Here is a 20,169-nt window from a genome sequence, read left to right on the forward strand (position 1 = left end):
CATCACAGGCTAATGCAGCTTCCCATCATGCCATTTAATCTCCGTTTTTGGTCTATTTGACCGTCGCCCGGTTTGCCTTCATCTGTCCTGTCAAACCGACCGGATCTGCTGTCTGTGTCCGCCAGCGGGATGAAACCGACATAGTGATAACGGAGCATCCCCCCCCCGCGTCCTCCTGTCCACGAGCGGAGCTTCGCTCCCACTCTCCTACCGACGGAGATATGAGACATCCACTGCTCGATGCAGCCCTGACATTGTGGCTATTTGTAGAGGTGAGGTGTCCTCCGGTGTTGCTGTGGTATTAATAGCGCTGTGACGGGCAGGCGCGGGTTCTGGGTGACGCCGCTGGCTGTACCTTTATAAGGCTTTCGCCTTGTTGTTGTGCCGGGGCTGACTGTGATGTAGTTCCGATACGTTAGTGCCGACAGATCCGACCTAACAGAAGCCGGCGTGCCCGGCTCAGTGAGAAAGGACCTCCGCTGTACGTGCGGCACTCTTTGTCAACTTCATGAACGTCACAACGAGAGACGCTCGAATATCTGTAAAAGCTCAACGTTAAGCTGGGATATAGCAACAAAATCAGAAATGTGGAAAAAGGCAAAGCTGGTGGGATTGTGTTCGTGCAGAATAAACAGTGTGGAGCAGTAATATGGCTTTTACCCCCACATGTGCACATCGGATTGTTTGAGTGGGTGAGCTACCTGTGATTCTGCCATCCTTTGTCTTTGTGCTCAGACCCCCATAACTCCTCAGTAGGTTACTGGGCCTGTAGGACACACGGCAGCAGTCTGAATCAGTGTGCACGCAGTCATATTCACATTTCTTTTTTGTAGTGTTGGTCTTTTCCTCTGATGTACCCTTCTGCACTTGTTGGGGATATAAGGATCATTTAAAAAAGGTGAAAACGAGCTCCAGTTTAATTTTACAGCCTCTAAATGTAGCTCCCTCTTTCTATCAGCCTCGCACTGCTGACACTCCTGTCTATTCATGTAATATTAACCCTCATCATTACTATTTTATTTCATTCAGCAGATGTAGTGAGCACACATTCATTTTGAATTCAAGCAGGCTGCCTAGAGGGAGTCAAGCCCTCAGACCTTGTGCTGCTACTGCAGTGTCCGCTTTGAGGACGGGTCCTGACAGCTTAGATATTTAGTGTCACTTATAACAGCGTTGACTCACAGGAAGCACGCTTTAGACCCTGGGACATGCTTCTTCAGGGGGTAATAATAATCCTGGTGCTGTTTAGTTTTCTTCACTTATGTACAAAGTGATAGCAGAGCTGTAACATTTTGGTTTTTACGAAATCCCTGAAAATGGAAACAAGCAAGCTAACTTCCTGCTAATTTCTAAGTCAGTAAAATGTCTTTTTCATGGCTGCACGGATCATTAAGAAGAAGAAATTGGGCTGTTTTTAGCTCCCAGTGATGTCAGTGTTTGATTGACATTGGGAACCAGAAATGGCAGCATTGGGAAATATTTATAAAATGAATATTAGACAGCGGTAAGCTACATTTCTTAAAAGTACTGTTTAGTGGGTTTGAAGCACTGTTTTGCAACAGAGGCAGCAACTAATGAATCCTGTTATCTTATCGGCTTTCTGTTAGATGAAAGCAGATCAGGAGGAGTCATTGTTTCACTGTTTGCTGGGCCTGAAAACACTAGTAAAACACAGACTCACACAGTGTGAGACTCACACTTTGACACTGTGTAAATTTACCTGAAGAGTGAAGATTAAAATGTCCTTAAAGCAGAAACTAATTCTCTCATTGTGGCCTGTGGGCCTCACTCATGTGCTCTCTGTTGGATGGTAGCTGCTGATATGTGCACACCAGATGACAACAGTTAAACAAGGCTCTGCTTCAGGGTTTTTTGCATGATCGGTGCTTGTAGGGGGTTTAAACTTCCTGTATGAGCTATGAAGCCTGCAATAAATTATATTTACCATTATCAGGGACTGTTGATTAACATTATAGTGGTGCTTTGGCAGCCAAACCAGTTCTAACTGGTTCTTTATTATGACATTTTAAATTTTTTTACTTTAATAGAATGGTAAATGGCCTGTATTTATATAGCGCTTTACTAGTCCCTAAGGACCCCAAAGCACTTCACACATCCAGTCATCCACCCATTCACACACTGGTGATGGCAGCTACATTGTAGCCACAGCCACCCTGACAGAGGCGAGGCTGCCGGACACTGGTGCCACCGGGCCCTCTGACCATCACCAGTAGGCAACGGGTGAAGCGTCTTGCCCAAGGACACAACAACCGAGACTGTCCAAGCCAGGGCTCGAACCGGCAACCTTCCGATTGCAAGACGAACTCCCAACTCTTGAGCCACGATCGCCCAGAAAGGCCAGAGTGAAGGGTGTGACGTACAGAATATGTTCCAGGGCAGACTCAAACCCAGCCTGTTCAACCAGGTGAACTATAAGCACCTGGAGGCGACCGCTGTTTTGATTTGGTGCTATATAAATAAAATTGAAGTGAATTATAGCAGTGCCAGTACCAAACTGATTTTAATGTGCCTTTTACTGACTATATCAAGATTAACAAATGGTCAGATTAAAGCTGATTAGTGGCAAACGGTCTTGTTTAGTTGACCCATCAGAGGCTTGTTCAAGCAAATTAACTGCTCAGTTTTCCTGTCTAGTTGTCGTATATTGCCTTAAGTTTCCAAGAGGACATTTACTTACTGACAATGGAAAACATGTCTTCAGAAATGTGATTGTGATTGAAGCAATCGTCAAATCATGGCTACACTTAAAATTTCTAGAGGGGCATTGCATAGTACTCCAAAACACTTTGTGGGAACTGGACCCGTTGTATTCTTGACACCAAACGTGAGGACACCATCCTACAATACAATGGGCTATGTGACATTTCCATCATGGGCAAAGACCCCGTTCTTCCTAAACATGCTCCATCTTCTGGTCTGCATATTTGTGGAGAAAGATTCATTATTTCAGTGCACGCCCTTTCATGGAAGTACTTGAAGTCTGGCAAAGCTCAAATGTCTGACTTTACAGTAAGCTCTTTCTATGTAAATGAATTACACTAATTGCCAGTTTAGAATCACTAATGAATTTAGCTTAAAAACCAAGACAGGAAGAGAAGCCTCAGTGTACACACAGGAAGGCCTCAGCTAACCAAGTGATCCAGCCCGAGAACCCTCTTACTCTGAAGTGAGTGTTCCAGCCTCTACACCGCGGTGTCAGTGTAGCACAAATGTTAAGTTGGCATTAAAACGGCAGCAAACCAAATGCTGAGTTAATTAATTAAAAACACAGAGCTTCTGTCCTATGATGAGGTTTTCAATAATATCACTTTTGATAGTGGCCTCAGGGTAAATATAAAGAGGTTGGTATTTTGTATGATTCATCTGGCTTAAAACCTTTGGCATAATACTCAGAGACAATAGAGCAATAGAATAGAAGCTGTTGTGTTGTTAAATGCTAACTGGGTGGGGTTTGGGGGCATATTCTTAAATCTGAAAGCTCACTTTGAATGTTGTTTTTTTCTATTAAAATTAATATATTATGGGTTTCCAGTATTATTACACATTTGTTTTATTTGTTGTCTCATCAGGTTGGTAGTTACTGACTGTGTAACGTGGAAGTTCTGTGTGTTCATCTGCCACCCTTTGATTGATATTGCTGTGATTTGCTTGCAGTAGAATAATCTGTCCACAGATCTTCAAATTATTATTACTAGGGCTGGGTATCGTCACTGATTTCTAGAATCGATTCAATTCCGATTCACAAGGTCCCGAATCGATTCGATCCACGATTCAATTTAATTCGATTCGATTCGATTCACTTCGATTTGAATCTGGGAAATTTTGACAGTCAGAAATATTATAATTCAGATCAGTACATTTACATATTTTTGTATCTATAAAAAGGAAGCTGACACACGCAAGACTGCCTTTGTGTCAAAGTAGCTGAGGATAAAACACAGAAAAACATGAAGGCGATTTTCCTGGCCTGGGATTTTATAAAAATATTCTGCAGTACATCAAAAACGAAAGAAAACCATTAATCAACACATGAACATTACCTCTGAAGTTACAGCGGTTTTATTAGAGACACAGCTGAGCGTTTTGCATTTTGCATAATTTTAAAAAAGTTTAAATTTGTTCAGTATTGAACAGCAGAAATTAGGTTTTCTTTTCGGAAGTATATAAAACGGGAAAAAAAACGTCGGCCGACAGCGCTGTGAACAACGGTAGTCTTGTGCGTAACAAGCAACCGAATAATGCAGAAAACAGTACAGAGAGAGAGAGGTAGAGAGCTGTGGTCGAAGCAAAACAGGAAAAGTCAGAGTGAATACATGACGATGTTTATGTGAAGCGTAGTTTGGATCTTCTTTTGCTGCTGGTTCGGTCAATATTGTTTGGAGAGACATCAAACTAACAGCTTCAGAATCAGCGCATAAAGGGCGTGAACACAAAGCGCTGAACCGCCGACAGATCAGAATCAGCGAGCTGTCGGCTTTCAGCCCGACCGTGAGAAAGGCGACATCTAACTGATTCTGATCCGCGGGTCGCGCTGTGTGTTTAAGTCTTTGTGCAGAATCCGTGTTCCTGCTCTCATTTACTGTCTTAGCTGTTTGGTGGTTGTTGAAATTTTGTGAGATTTCACCAGAGATTCTGGCATTTCGGGCAAAATAAATTTATATTAAAAAATCGATTCAGGATTTTAATGAATCGATTTTACGTTATCCAAGCCAGAATCGATTTTAATCGATAAATCGATTATAAAAACCCACCCCTAATTATTACTGTTACTGTGGTGCCATCAGGTAAACAGCTGGTTAGATACAGCACCTTCTTCACACATCTGAAATCTGTCGATGCAGCAAAAAGATCCCTGAGACGATCAGCTTTTTAAGAACTACAGCAGCAGGGTAATAATAAGTAAAAGCCTGGTCATCACTTTTTTTCTTTTCATACTCCTGTAGTTAAGCTCAGTATTACCTAACGGATTAAAAACATTGAGTTGAGTTTGTTTTGTGTATTTATGGGAAAACCTCGAGCTCCAAATAGACTATATTAGTCTATGTAGAGTATTTGGACCGTAAAAGTTTCCTCATGTTGCCCTTGTAAACCATCAACAATATTGCAAGTCGTACAAATAATTGTAGAAACTAACATACTGTAATTTCTTGCCAAACTCAAAAGTTTATGGATGCAAAAATTCTCCATATTCCCATTATGGCTCATAGCTTAACGTCTTTGGCCATGTGTTTACTCATACCTCAGTTTTATTTGGTGGGGCGACATAAGCATTGTCTTTAACAAAAAACTGACAATTCTGTTTGTGTCTCCATATCTCTGCCTATCCTGGAGCATCTCTACACCATCTAGTTTTTCAATTAATAGGCAAATTTCCAAGTTTGTATCAGAAAGAGACCACGTGTTGATCAGAAAAGGATGTATCTGTGGCTATAATAACAATATGAAGGCGCTGCCACTCAGTTGTGTGACACATGGTAATTTCACCTTTCTTCTATATTCAGGAAATGCTTAGAAACTAATTGTGACCTCTATTGTTGTATGATGTTCAGATTTGAATGGGCTTCACGGCCTTTATTGACATAAACATAAAGAAGAAGTTAAACAGGTGTTAGGTATGAGCAGTTGTTGGGATTTGGGAACAACCAAATGGGTGGTACCAAGTTCTGCAAATATCAACTTTGAACTGGCACAGTTAAGGAAACACCCGTGGGGTCAATACTGTTGATTGATGTAATAGGACTGCAACCAGATCCTAGACTTAACGTTCTGATTGTTGCTAGTTGTTCACAATAAACTAACAAAGATAAGTAATTCAACCCCAGGTTTGCTAACCTGGCACTTTTAGGCACACTAGTAGTTAGCTGGAGCCCCCTTTTTGTCTTTAAATCTATGCTATGAAGCCAATTCTAAAAAGATTCCTCAGAGATTTTACTTTATATGACATGATAGCATCACTCAGTTGCTCCAAATTTGTTGACATGTTGAGTTTCAAATTGGTTGGGTGCATTGGATCAGGGAACAGTTCAACTGGTGTACCTAATAAAGTGGTTAGTGAGTGTAGAAATGATTGCTCCTTATAGTTTTGGGTATATGATGGAGATGGGTGCAAAGAGCTTAGTACAGACTAAAGCAATAAAAGTCCTCAAGTGTGTCATGCGGTGAATGATACGTGGACCCCAATGTGAAGTGGCGCTGGAAAAGGTGAAGTTTGAAATGCTCTTTTTCTTTAAACACATTTCACATGGAAACCATCTCAGCTTTAATCTTCCTGGTTCCCTGACTTCACCGGACTTCAGTATCTCGTGTCCTTGTGGAGTTTTCTGCTTTCCCATGTGCTTTGAATAAATGCTTTGGATGGCTGACAAGCATGTATTAGTATCCTGTGTATATACACTGACTACCGTAAATACAGGAAAAGTTGTGCAGAGTAATCTAGAAATGTAGGTTTATCAAAACCTAGTAAAAGGTCTGATTCCACAAAGAAGTCTGGGTCTGGACCATGACCTAGGACATAGAGGATTAGAAGAGATGGAACAAAATATTAGATTTAATTAAAGAGTTGAAAAACTGAAGACAAGTATGACCATTGCAACAACATTCATAAGCTCTCTGTGGCTATTTTCATATCAGTCCTGGAAGAAAGTTTTTCTTGCTTTATGTCTTATTAGGAAATTTTTGCAAAACAGTCCAAGTGAGCAAAATTCAAATGAGGTTGATGGCTCTGCTCTGTGTTGGAGCAAAGTGGTGTTCTCGGATGTCCGACTGTTGCAGAGCTCTTCCCTTCCTGATCATTCCGAACACTTTCGCTGCTTCTAAAAGCTTTCAGTGCAGCATACAACCATTTGAACTATTCATCCCTCTCGGCGTCCTCAATCCAAAAGCCATCTGAGCTGCTTTTAAAGCAAGAAAACACATCCTCTGGTTGCGTAATGGTCATTTTTGTCCTGTGGGAGCACAGAGGGACTCTTTTCTCCACTGTCAGCTTTTCCAACCAGCTTTAATTAGAGAAAGACAATGAACAGAGCCGGATTGTATTCATGGCTGGCAGAGGGTTGAAGACAGGATGAGAATTAGGTCCAAATACAAGTGAATAGATGGTAACAAGGTTAAAAATTGTGAAATTGAGCATTTCCTTTTCCAGCAATATCTTAAATACACTTTCAGATTGATAATGTCATAAATCGTACTGTAGTTTTCTCCTGTTTCTTCCAATGTACAGGATATAACAGTGGAATAGTTCTGTTTCACACTCATATCCCTCATGCCAGAGGTGACTGACATTGCTTACTGAGTCATAAAGGCTTATGTTGTCTAGATGAATGTGAGATAAGAGACAGTTTTATTTATATAACACCAAATCACAACAACAATTGCCTCAAGGCGCTTTATATTGTAAGGTAAGAACCATACAATGATACAGAGAATACAGACAAAAACAACAATCATATGACGTCCTCTGAGCAAGCATTTTGGCGACAGTGGGAAGGAAAAAATCCCTTTTAACAGGTCCGACCGATTTCAGCCATGCGGCACGTTGCCACCCGCCCCTCCCAGTGAGCCAAGCTGGCGCCCGTGTTTCAGGTTTTTGGTCACAGTGAAAATGTCTCTGCATCTTTCACACACAGAGTGACTTTCTTGTGGACTTAAGCTGTTTTTGAGAAGCAGTTTCCTGGACTCTATTTGAGGTTTTCTTTGGAAGTGATACGCAAAAGCTAAAGATATTTTTAAAACCCTCCGAGGCTCTCTCTTTCCAATGCAATTTAAAATGGTTTCATTCTCATGGGAAGAGCAGGAAATGAGTCCATGAACACACTGGATCTTTTCTAGTGGTAAGAAGCTTTACCCTAGCACGAGAGTGTCACCAGTCAGTGAATCTGTATACTAGAGCCCATTTTACAGTAAATGGAGTTTATTATAAATCATTTTATTACCTTTTAATTTTTATGTTACTAAGCCCTCATTTGTCAGCTATTGGCTGGAATGTCCCAGCTACAAACTTCTTTGTACTGCTCAGGCAACATTAATTACCCCCCTGCTCGACACCACACATAATACACTCCCGATCAAACGTTTAAGACCATTTGAAAAATTGAGAACCCAGCAAGAGCTGCTGCTGCTGCTAACTGAGCTTCATTTTGTGAGTTGGAAAGAGTTGCAAGTTTTTAATCATCACCTTTTTCTCTTTTATAGTGTGTAGAGGCGAAAAAGTACTGCTGGTATTTCGAAGGTGGATACCCTATCTACTTCATGTAAGTTTTTAAACCCTGGGATGTCCACTGTGGTCACTAACCATCCTTTTCATGTGTAAACGTTTTGTAGGTCTGAGATGTTTGTAAAAGAATGAGATTAAAACATGTTAGTAGATTAAATGTGTTGCCCTAAAATGAGTTTCATGCATTCCTGTTTTTATAATAAAAAATGAAAATGACTTTGGGAGAATATTTGACAATTAGGACTTCAAAACTAAAACTCCACTTTTACATCACAAGTCATGGCGTGCATGGAGAAGCGTGAGGCAGAGGCGTGGCATGTGGTGACTAGTTCTTGCTGATGTTCTAAAAACTGTGGAAATCCAAGCGATTGGACTATTCAGCAGAGAAGCAGTAACGGCTGCAGCGGCTGTGCATGCAGCCTGAGCACCTCGCTGCAGTTTTGCAATCATTTATTACCTGGGCTGTTCACTCCATTAATTTCTGCTCATTGAATGCTATCTTATTATGTTTAATGATGTACTGTCATCGTTTAACAGCCACTAATTTCTATACAGTGGGATTAACTGTAAATGAACTGCCTCTCTTAGACTGGCTCTGGCCTACAGATTTGATCCTAATGTTATGCTTCCTGTTCGCACCTCTTAAATCTTAAACTGAAGTGTCAACAATAATAATAATAATTTGAATATTTTGATGTGATGGAATCAGTATTTTTGTAAGTAGTGATGCTAAAACCCTTTTTTTAGGTAACATGTTTTGTGCCAGTGCATAGAGAGTATAAATATTATGCTACCTACACACAAGGAGTGTGACAGAAACTGGCATCAACTGTATCTGGTGTGATGCAAACACTGCTCGCTGCGTGCTTTGCAGCATCTGCAGACATTGATTAGCCTCCCAGCTCTAGCGCTGAAATGCTAGAAGGGCTAGGAATGGGAGATCCCAGCATGAGAAGTCATGCTGGTTTGTCCATAGTCATCTATCGCACACACACACGCACTGCAGACAACTTTTTTTTTTTTTTTTTTCCAGCTGCATTAATTCCAGTTTCCTGCTGCTCTTCTCAGACTGGTCAATCACAGTTGGCCTCTGTCCTGACTGTTCCCAGGCTGCTGGGTTGTCAGTTAAAGGGAAACTTCTTTAAATTTTGTTTACCAAGCAGAAAGTGTGATTAATGCAAAAATACACCTGGGTGTATTGCAAATTATAATGGAAATGTCAGGGAACTGTAGCGAGACTCTCTGTACTGCAATAAAAAAAAAAGTATGTTACTGTACATACAGACTAATGTAATTTACTGTGTGTGGAAGGACAGTTTTTCCTCAGCTCTGTAGTACACTGAGGTAAAAACAGTGTTTAACTGTCTTGCAGTTGAACAACTAAAATATCTGGCAGAGATGTTTTTCCTCTGGAGTTATATGGAGTTGTTCTGTTGTCCTAATTACTGGAGACGATAAGCTCAAAAACACACAAGTTCAACACAAAACCATTACTATAAAAAGGAAGACATTCCATCCATCATCAACTTCCTTCTGTACTTGCAGAGCTTTTACCCTTGAAAGCAACTGCTTGGCTTCTAAGTCTGAATAAATAATTGATTTCAAAGAGGTGAAATCTGTCTGTAAGAGGAGACTTTTCTTTTTTGCTGACGGGCTCCACCAGTGTCAGACTGAAAGTTATCGACTCACTCACCTGTTGAGAAGAAAGAATGTGAGATGGCTACATCGTATTTATCTTATAACTCGAGTTGTTGTTCATGACGCCAAAATACTGAAACGTGCTGTATCGGAGCGATCTCTTCTTCCTGTTAAAAGGAAGATTTTCCTTCCCACTGTCACCAAGTTCTTGCTCATAGGAGGTCCTTGGATTGTTGGGGCATTCTCTGTATTATTGTAAGGTCTTTACCTCACAGTTGAGGCAACTGTTGTAGTAATCTGTTGCTATATAAAAAAATTGACTGGAAGTTAATAATAAATTAAGAATGATATTTCCATCTGTAGTAATTTATATTTGGTGGCATGGTTCTACACTCTACCGAGGCCGTAAATTCAATTCAATTTTATTTATACAGTGGGGCAAAAAAGTATTTAGTCAGCCACCGATTGTGCAAGTTCCCCCACTTAAAATGATGACAGAGGTCAGTAATTTGCACCAGAGGTACACTTCAACTGTGAGAGACAGAATGTGAAAAAAAAATCCATGAATTCACATGGTAGGATTTGTAAAGAATTTATTCGTAAATCAGGGTGGAAAATAAGTATTTGGTCACCTCAAACAAGGAAAATCCCTGGCTCACAGACCTGTAACGTCTTCTGTAAGAAGCTTTTCTGTCCCCCACTCGTTACCTGTATGAATGGCACCTGTTTGACCTCATCATCTGTATAAAAGACACCTGTCCACAGCCTCAACCAGTCAGACTCCAAACTCCGCCATGGCCAAGACCAAAGAGCTTTCGAAGGACACCAGGAAAAGAATTGTAGACCTGCACCAGACTGGGAAGAGTGAATCTACAATAGGCAAGCAGCTTGGTGTGAAAAAATCAACTGTGGGAGCAATCATCAGAAAATGGAAGACATACAAGACCACTGATAATCTCCCTCGATCTGGGGCTCCACGCAAGATCTCATCCCGTGGGGTCAAAATGATCATGAGAACGGTGAGCAAAGATCCCAGAACCACACGGGGGGACCTGGTGAATGACCTGCAGAGAGCTGGGACCAAAGTAACAAAGGTCACCATCAGTAACACACTACAACGGCAGGGAATCAAATCCCGCAGTGCCAGACGTGTTCCGCTGCTGAAGCCAGTGCATGTCCAGGCCCGTCTGAAGTTTGCCAGAGAGCACATGGATGATACAGCAGAGGATTGGGAGAATGTCATGTGGTCAGATGAAACCAAAGTAGAACTTTTTGGTATAAACTCAACTCGTCGTGTTTGGAGGAAGAAGAATACTGAGTTGCATCCCAAGAACACCATACCTACTGTGAAGCATGGGGGTGGAAACATCATGCTATGGGGCTGTTTTTCTGCCAAGGGGACAGGACGACTGATCCGTGTTAAGGACAGAATGAATGGGGCCAAGTATCGTGAGATTTTGAGCCAAAACCTCCTTCCATCAGTGAGAACTTTGAAGATGAAACGAGGCTGGGTCTTCCAACATGACAATGATCCAAAACACACCGCCCGGGCAACAAAGGAGTGGCTCCGTAAGAAGCATTTGAAAGTCCTGGAGTGGCCTAGCCAGTCTCCAGACCTCAACCCCATAGAAAATCTGTGGCGGGAGTTGAAAGTCCGTGTTGCTCGGCGACAGCCCCAAAACATCACTGCTCTTGAGAAGATCTGCATGGAGGAATGGGCCAAAATACCAGCTACTGTGTGTGCAAACCTGGTAAAGACTTATAGTAAACGTTTAACCAACAAAGGTTATGTTACAAAGTATTGAGTTGTATTTTTGTTATTGACCAAATACTTATTTTCCACCCTGATTTACGAATAAATTCTTTACAAATCCTACCATGTGAATTCATGGATTTTTTTTTCACATTCTGTCTCTCACAGTTGAAGTGTACCTCTGGTGCAAATTACTGACCTCTGTCATCATTTTAAGTGGGGGAACTTGCACAATCGGTGGCTGACTAAATACTTTTTTGCCCCACTGTATAGCACCAAATCACAACAAAAGTCGCCTCAAGGCGCTTCATAGATACAGAGAAAAACCCAGCAATCATATGACCCCCTATGAGCAAGCACTTTGGCGACAGTGGGAAGGAAAAACTCCCTTTTAACAGGAAGAAACCTCCGGCTGAACCAGGCTCAAGGAGGGGGCGGGGCCATCTGCTGCGACCTGTTGGGGTGAGAGAAGGAAGACAGGATAAAAGACATGCTGTGGAAGAGAGCCAGACAGTAAATGAAATGTAGAGTTCTTCTTCTCACCCTTCCATGGAAAGCCAGAGTCTGGGAGAGCTGCAGTAAAATCCTGGAACAGATGACAGCAGATATATATCTGAGGTCAGATACAGCAAGAAAGAAAGGTGGGTTGCAAAGCAGCTTGCAGGTGCAGAAAAGAAGGAATGGGATAATGTTCTTAAACAATAATACAGTTGTACTCTCACTGTTGTTCAGTAGTCTTGGCCTAGTGCCAGGCACACTGGTTAAAGGTTTGTTTGTGGTCTGAAAGAAAATGGCTCAAACACTGTATCTTCTATCATCTCCCAGTATTTTCTCTCTGTGACGCCTGCACCTCAACAGAAACTTCACCGCTCCCAAGTAGCTAAACAGTAAAACAATAACAGAGGCTAACTGCTCCATGCTGTTGCTGACTCATTGCCGTGTGACTCGCTGCAGATGCCGTTCCTACGAGGACTGCTGTGGGACTCGCTGCTGTGTGAGAGCCCTGTCCATCCAAAGACTATGGTACTTCTGGTGAGTTACTGTGTGTTGGGTTTACTATGTGTGCACAGCTGTGAAAACGAGCAAAGACCAAACAAACAAATAACACAATCGTAAACTTGTGCACATTTTTTACCATTTTGTTTAGCAGGTGTAGCTACATTAAAGAGCTTTACCCTGTGGTTACACTGAATGTGCAGCATATGTGGACTGAGCTTTCTTTCAGTGGTGACTTCTGGCGCACACATTCGACATAAGGCTGACTGAATTACAGGCAAAACAAGAGGCTGTAATTTGTTTTTAGCATCATATTGTGTCCTCTGCTTTTATTGAGCACAGTGGGTAGAACGTCACACTGGGTTTGTGTCATTTACAGACTACAGTAGACTGTGTAGTTATTTAATTATTAAGCAAAATTCAGCAGGTACTCATCACTGTTAGAGTAATTTCTCCTACACTGGTAAAAAAAAGTCTGTTTTTAACTTTTGCACATATAAAAACTTATGTGTACAAATATACTGTATGCTGGTCTCATTCAGCAGTCATTTCAGTGGCTATTCTGTTAGCATAATGTTGCAGCAACTGCTTTGCAAAGATATGTTTAGCTCCAAGGTTTTTGGAAATGAGAAAAGATCAAAGGTCTCGCTAAAAACTTTTTAAGAGAAAGAAATCATTTTTTAAATAAAAGATAAAAATAGCTTCCCGTTCTGAAATTTGACTTCTTAACATCCGCCTGATTGCTGGCGAGCTGTTTAGACTTCCATCTATTAACTCTACCCCTAAGTGATTGGTGGATGTTAAGAGACTTAACCAGATTTTTTTCCAGTGGCTAAAAAATTCTGGCTATTATAAAACAGCTCTTAGTTCATAGGATCAGTTTCCTCAGTTTTACTGACAAATTTATGGTGTTTTCTTATTAAATACAACATGATAATTGTTTACATTATGACCCCCTTAATGTCCACAGTGATAATAGCTACAGTTCCTAAATTCATGGCTCGAAAGGACCCAACACACAAGATGCCAAAATGCTGTTCTGGTTCAACAAACCTTTATTCATGAAAGTGTGATTACTTATAAAGAACGAACATAAGTAACAGAGTTGGGAGGCCCAGCAACAACAAAGCTAACAGAAAAAGGACAAGCCGCACTTTCCAGATCACTCTGTCGGGTGTGGAGAGTCCACTTTGAGGATCTCCTTAATCCCACTTCCATACCTTCTGTAATGGAAGCAGAGACTGGGGATGAAGGGGTTGACTTGCCTGTCACTGGGGGTGAGGTCACTAATGTAGTTAAAAACTGCTTGGTGGCAGACTCCCCGGGGGGGAGGTGGTTCTCCCCAGGCTTTTGTCAGCCAAAATAAAGCCACAACTACCAGTCTCAGCACCTCTGGTTTGGCAGACTGGGCTGGTGCCCCCCATTATTAGAAGGGGGGATGGAAGGTGTGCTCTATCTATAGGGGGAGTCGCACTTCTCAGCCTCCCTGGTCTGTGCCAGGATACAGGAGAGGAGAGTCCATGAGTTAGTTGAACGTAAGAGTCAGGAGGACTGTACTAGCTCAAGGATATTTGAGGGAGTTTTCCTAACCAGTCTGCCTGTGTTTTGTGGACTATCCTGTGGGGTGGTGCTGAGGGAGTATGGGATGTCTGGGGTGTTGACCTCAAGGCCGACCTAGGAAGCTGTCACGGACTTGGGTCTTTTTTCCTTGTGCCTCTATGATTTTGGACCTTTAGTGGTTATTTAAACATTCTGTGTCTCCTAGCTTCCGAATATCTATTTGCTCTATTGTTGTGTCTCTATTGTTTGTTTGTTTTTTCATTATAGATTTCTGTTAGTGAAGTTATTGTTTCCTTTGTATTTTGGAGTTATTTTGTGTCCTTGCATCAGCCTTTATTAAAGGACTTGTCTCCTGTTTAATCTTGTCTGCCTGTGGGAGTCTGTGAGTCTGCTCGTGGGTCCTAATCGTCACGATCAGCTAAATCACGACAGTAAACAACTCGATGTCCCCCCCCGGATGAGCTGCAAGAGGTGGGTGGGGTGAAGGGTTTGTCTACTCAGACTCCAGCCTCCAACCCGAACCCGGATAAGCAGCAGAAAGTGAATAAATGGAATGATGACCGACAACATATAACATCAGAGATGTCTTTTAGAAACAGCAAGTGTAGCTTTCATGCTTAATAACATTTTTTGGTAGCAAAGTCATGTCAGTGTTGACATGCTAGCTGGATAGTTTGCCACATGACGTCTTCATACTGATTTGAGCCAGAACTCCTGTATTTACAGTGATATGTTTTGTTTTCTTCTCAGGGTGCTGCTGATGATGGGGGTGTTGTTCTGCTGTGGTGCAGGCTTCTTCATTCGCAGAAGGATGTACCCGTCTCCTTTGAGAGACGAGCCAGCCTTCAATGTCTCCTTCACTAGGCACCCTGTTACCACACCAGGTACAGTAGCTGTGACAGGTGCACAGACAAGAGTGACAAACTAAGATGCAGTAAAACTTCATATTAAATAAAAAGAAAAATTAAAACGGTGTGAGATTTGTGTTTACCATGGAAAACCGTTGAGTTGAACAGTGTAAGAAAGTGAAGTCAGAAGAAGAAGACATGGTTGCATCAAACGTACTCCGAAGTACAAGGCCCACGTTTTGAGGACCAGCACACTTAACTCAAACATTCTGCATGTTTCTTTTATTAAAGTTTGGCAGCCGTGTGGCTCTGTTTATGAACGCGGTGGTGTGACTAACATGTACTTATGCTAACATATAACTGTATTACTCTATGAGCTCTAAAGGCCATCGTAGATAAAAGCCATCTGGACTGCCGAAGTATACTTTACAGTCTGATATGAGGGAAGTAGGGCTGCCACAAACGATTATTTTGATAGTCGACTAGTCACCGATTATTTTTGCAATTAGTCGACTAATCTGGATGTAAAACGTACAGCTTATTGCACCAGCAGCATCTGCTCTTATATAACTATCATTAGCTTACAGCTTTAAGTGTTTAAGGTCTGTGCTAACTAAAAATAAAGACAAGATGATAGTTTATTAAATTTTAATGAAATTTACAGATTGTTTCGGTGAAGTTTAATAAACTCCTTGCTATCTAAAATATAACAGGACACCGGAGTATATTCTCGAGCATCTCACACTTCTGATAATCAGTTGTCTTCTTGATGTTTATTCGGCTGTGTAAAAACTATAACTTTAATCTCAGCCAAACCGATTTACTCAGGAACAAATAAAATACTAAAAAAAAGCCAAACAATAACATTTTTAAGTTATCTAAGTGACTTATATATGTTTAACCTGAGTAGCGAAAGACGGCGGTGGGTTTGAAAACGATTAGCCGGGAGTCCGGTGTTCTCACGACTCTAGTGAGCCTTGCCCCCGGCTAGCTATCGAGCTAGTGGCTAACAGATGTCTCCGAAAACGTCGGAGCGCTTTTGAAAATATGTGGTGTCTTGATAAACTGAGCAGATATTTGAGGTTTACACAGCTACATTCTCACCTGAAAACATGTTAAACGTTTATTCTGTGACCCAGAAAGAATAATAAGAGTAATATTAAAACTAACTAGCTGCCGCCATTGTTGGAAGCTGGGCTATGAATTCTGGGACAGAGATACTACTTCTTCTTCTTCGGGGTTTAACGGCAGCTGGCATCCTTGTACATGCAGTGCTGCCATCTTCTGTTTCAGTCCGTTATTACACTCTTAAATCCTGCTACTTATTCCTGCGTCTTTTGTGATCTTACAAAGCTTCATCGACTATTAAATCAGTCGTCGACGATTTTGATAGTCGACGTAATCGTGACAGCCCTAGAGGGAAGTGGATATGACAGGCGGCACCCTAAGAACTTAATGTTTGCATAAGAGACAAACAGGCACAAACATGGTTTCCTTTTTAAAAGCTATTCAGGCAGACATCACACAGTATGTTATTATTATTGTCATTATTAATAAAATAATAATAACAAGATATAGAGAAATTTATTTGTATGTGAAATATTTTAAAAAAATCAACAAAGTAAAGTAGAAATAAAAACACTGATGTGCTGCACAGTGGAGGAACGTTTCTGATATCAGAATCACTCTGTTAGAAAACGTGCTGTAGGTGGTCAAGATTGTCCAAGCTAACAGTTTTGCCCTCCTCACCACCGTTTACAGCGAATCATCCTTCCTGATTCAGTCTCTGGGTGCTGCCAGCTGTGATGCTAGACACGACAGCCACAACAGACTGATAGAAAATCTCCAACATTTTACTGCACATGTTGAAGTGCCTCAGCTTCCTTAGCAAATAGAGTCTGCTGATCTCCTTCTTGTATGCAGTCTGCGCTGGTCTACCAGTGGGCGTCCAGGTACTTATACTCACTCCTTCACCACATCGGCATGCTGTTCAAGGATAGATGCTTGCTGGCTTGCTGGATGCATGCTAGCTGGCCTCTTACGCATCTCTTTGAAGCATCTTTTTGGTCTTTTACATCGAAAGAATATCAATCTTTCGATGTAAGCGGTCTTCCGCTTATCCGGGACCGGGTCGAGGGGGCAGCAGCCTAAGCAGAGAAGTCCGGACCTCCCTCTCCCCAGCCACCTCCTCCAGCTTGTCCGGGGGAACACCAACGCGTTCCCAGGCCAGCTGAGAGATATAATCTCTCCAGCGTGTCCTGGGTCTGCTCCGGGGCCTCCTCCCGGTGGCACAACACCTCACCTAGGAGGCGCCCTCGAGGCATCCTTGTCAGATGCCCAAATCACCTCAACTGGCCCCTTTAGATGTGGAGGTGCAGCGGCTCTACTCTGAGCCCTCCCGGATGGCCGAACTCCTCACCCTATCTCTAAGAGATCATGCTGTGATCGAAAGGAGATTTCTCCTGCAACACTCCATGAAATCACTGCAGAAACAAACCCTGGCGTGTCCCATTTATGTCCCCTAAACCTTTCTAAGTCTGTTCATTATGCTCAACATTATGTCCATTATGTAGTTCAGACATGAAACTGGGTGAGAGCAGAGCAGCTGTTAAAACTCTGGTCATAATTTTACATGGATGGAATTTTAGTCAAGTCAAGCAAGCAGAAACTTAAGTGGGACAGTCCAATAATAGCACAGCGTCAAACTCTCTGAAAAGGTGACCTGGAGGAGGACGTTTTTACTCGTTTTTCTCTCTGATGAACTCCAAAGTAAAGTCAGCATCTCAGCCTGTTTGTTCTAATCTTCTCTGACACCCTGTTTGTTTAAGGCTTTGGGTTGAAGGCAGAAAGATAAATAAGGAATCAGTGATGTAACTGTGGTAGTGAAGAAACGATCGATGGAGAGGATTTCTGCTCAGTGAGTAATAAAGTGGTATTCAGAGGTACTGGCAGTCTATCCTTACTGATTATCAGAGTTTTAGGAATAACAATAACACTGAAGATTTTTACTATAAACATGAGACCAGTTTATGTACTTGTACCTGTTATATTTTAGTTTTGATTTTTAACAAATTTTCAAGAATTTCAAACAAAAAAAGTCACTTTCTTATCATGATTATGGGGCATGGATAGATGCACTGTGTTCTTTGATGGCTGAGCTCTACTGTTTATAGTAAATGTGAAAAAGGTTTTGGATATTTAACATATGAATACCAGAATGAATCAAATGCTGTCATAACAGCCTATTTTTAAACTTGAGATTTTAAAGGAAAAGCATTTCTTTTCTCTTTTCCTGCAGTTTCCCAGCAGCCAGGGAGCATGCAGGGCTTCGGGGTGAATGGATTGGCAGGAGGCGACCCAGGGGTTACCATGACACACCCGCCGTACCCGCCACAGCCTGGCTCCACCCACATGATGATGGGCTCCTATCCGCCACCTCCGTCGTACTGCAACCATCCTCCACCGTCCTACGAACAAATATTTAAAAACAGCGACAAGAAGTGACGTCTGCAAGGACTCGAGGATGAAACGAAATAAGGGAATGTGGCACTGAGGCTGAATCATCAGGATGTTTAGACACACAGGGACACGTGGACAGCGTTTTTTTGATGTAAAAACTGGAAGACACACACTCTCCTCCCATGTGGAAAAGACTGAAAAAGCACAGTAACCAGTCACTCATTCACCATTTCCTTTCTAGCTCACACTACACACAAACACATTCATCTGAGGCCTCCTTTTTCTGAATCCACATGTATGTACCAGCTTTCTGAACTGACGATAAGTGAGGATGGACGGAGTAAGTCAGAGATTCAGTATCTCGCTCAGAAAAAGAAACTGCCATGTGCATTCAACATTTTGATTTTTAAAGGTTCTTCTTCTATTAGGAAAACTGAAAATACCGACAGCGAGCTCCATAATTATAAAAAGGTCAGTTAGAAAATGCCCTCTGTAGCCAGCATTTTAGTGCAACAGCTCTTTACATAACGATGAGATCACGATCCATTTTATCTTACAGATGTTTTTCCCAGTCGTGTAAAGACATAACGAGCAGGCAGTGGCTCATTTTCCTGAAAGCAGTGACAGTTTCGCCTCAACACAATTTATGTTGTCACTCTTTTCATCAGCGTCAGATGTCGATTCTTAGTGCGAGGACAAACGAGAGGGCGTGTCGCTTCTCTGAGATTGGCTCTTTGGGTAAATGTGTGCCTGAGAGGCAGCACATGTGTAAGAACAGGAACACCTACTGTTGTTTTGGGAGCAGTGTTTGTGTACTCATTCAAAAAAGTCATGCATCACATGATTTGTCATGCTACTCTCTACATTAATTTTGCATTACTCACCAACATGGCCTGTAGTACACCATTTAGTTAACATATATACCTTAGCCTGCAGTCCCACTGACACAAGAACACACAAGGTGTTTTTTTGTTGTGTTTGACTGCTCGTCTGTGCTTTTGTCGAAGTCAAAAGTCAAGCTTGGTTGGGGTCAGTATGCGTTCAGTTTTACATCATTCTGGGTTCTGTTTTGACTACATTTATTGGCCTTTGTCAGGTAATTAAAACAGTTACATCACAGTTTAAAGTAAAAGATGGTCCTGTGTGTGTCTGTGGGACAGCAGTGATGTCTTTTCCATCATCGTAAAATTCAGTCTAGCCTGATTTCTTACAGACTGTCAGGTTGTCAGACAACACAAAGGCAGATTTAACAGTGTATCAGTGAAAACAGAAAAGCTTATTCAGAAGACACAGCAGCACACCAGAACACTAACACAACCACTGCAACAACATATGCCAGCTCAGAACTGCTGAATGCGGGATGTGGATGGTAGCATTTTCCATGGCTGTGTGACAGATGGTGCAGCGTCGGAGATGCAGCAGCGATGCTCTTCTATCCTCTGTCAGACCTGCTGAGTCACTGAGTGCAGAGCACAGGCCACATCTAGGAAACCATCACTTGCATTCATCTTATTTGAGGATGTTAATGGTCCATATACTCTGCAAATGTGACCTTCCTCTATTTAACAAGCTTTTTGCTACCATGCTCATTTTTCCATAACATTGCTGCAACATGCATCAATCCTCAGTTTGCACATTTTTGTTAAAACCCCTAAAATTAGAGCTGCAGATTTATAAAATAC

At 41.8% G+C, this 20,169-nt stretch overlaps 1 protein-coding gene across 1 annotated transcript; it reads left to right on the forward strand.

Annotated features, from left to right (window-relative positions):
- vopp1b (VOPP1 WW domain binding protein b) lies at positions 1 to 19,156 on the forward strand. The gene is made up of 5 exons (XM_006800865.3): positions 1 to 272; positions 8,212 to 8,270; positions 12,579 to 12,656; positions 14,931 to 15,064; positions 18,327 to 19,156. Exons 1-5 carry the CDS (start codon positions 222 to 224, stop codon positions 18,530 to 18,532), a joined length of 528 nt encoding a protein of 175 aa, XP_006800928.1. The 5' UTR covers positions 1 to 221; the 3' UTR covers positions 18,533 to 19,156.
- Positions 19,157 to 20,169: the final 1,013 nt, after the last annotated feature.

The sequence above is a fragment of the Neolamprologus brichardi genome, chromosome 9 (assembly GCF_056152115.1).
Source record: "Neolamprologus brichardi isolate AB-2024 chromosome 9, ASM5615211v1, whole genome shotgun sequence".
Classification (NCBI taxonomy): Eukaryota; Metazoa; Chordata; class Actinopteri; order Cichliformes; family Cichlidae; genus Neolamprologus; species Neolamprologus brichardi.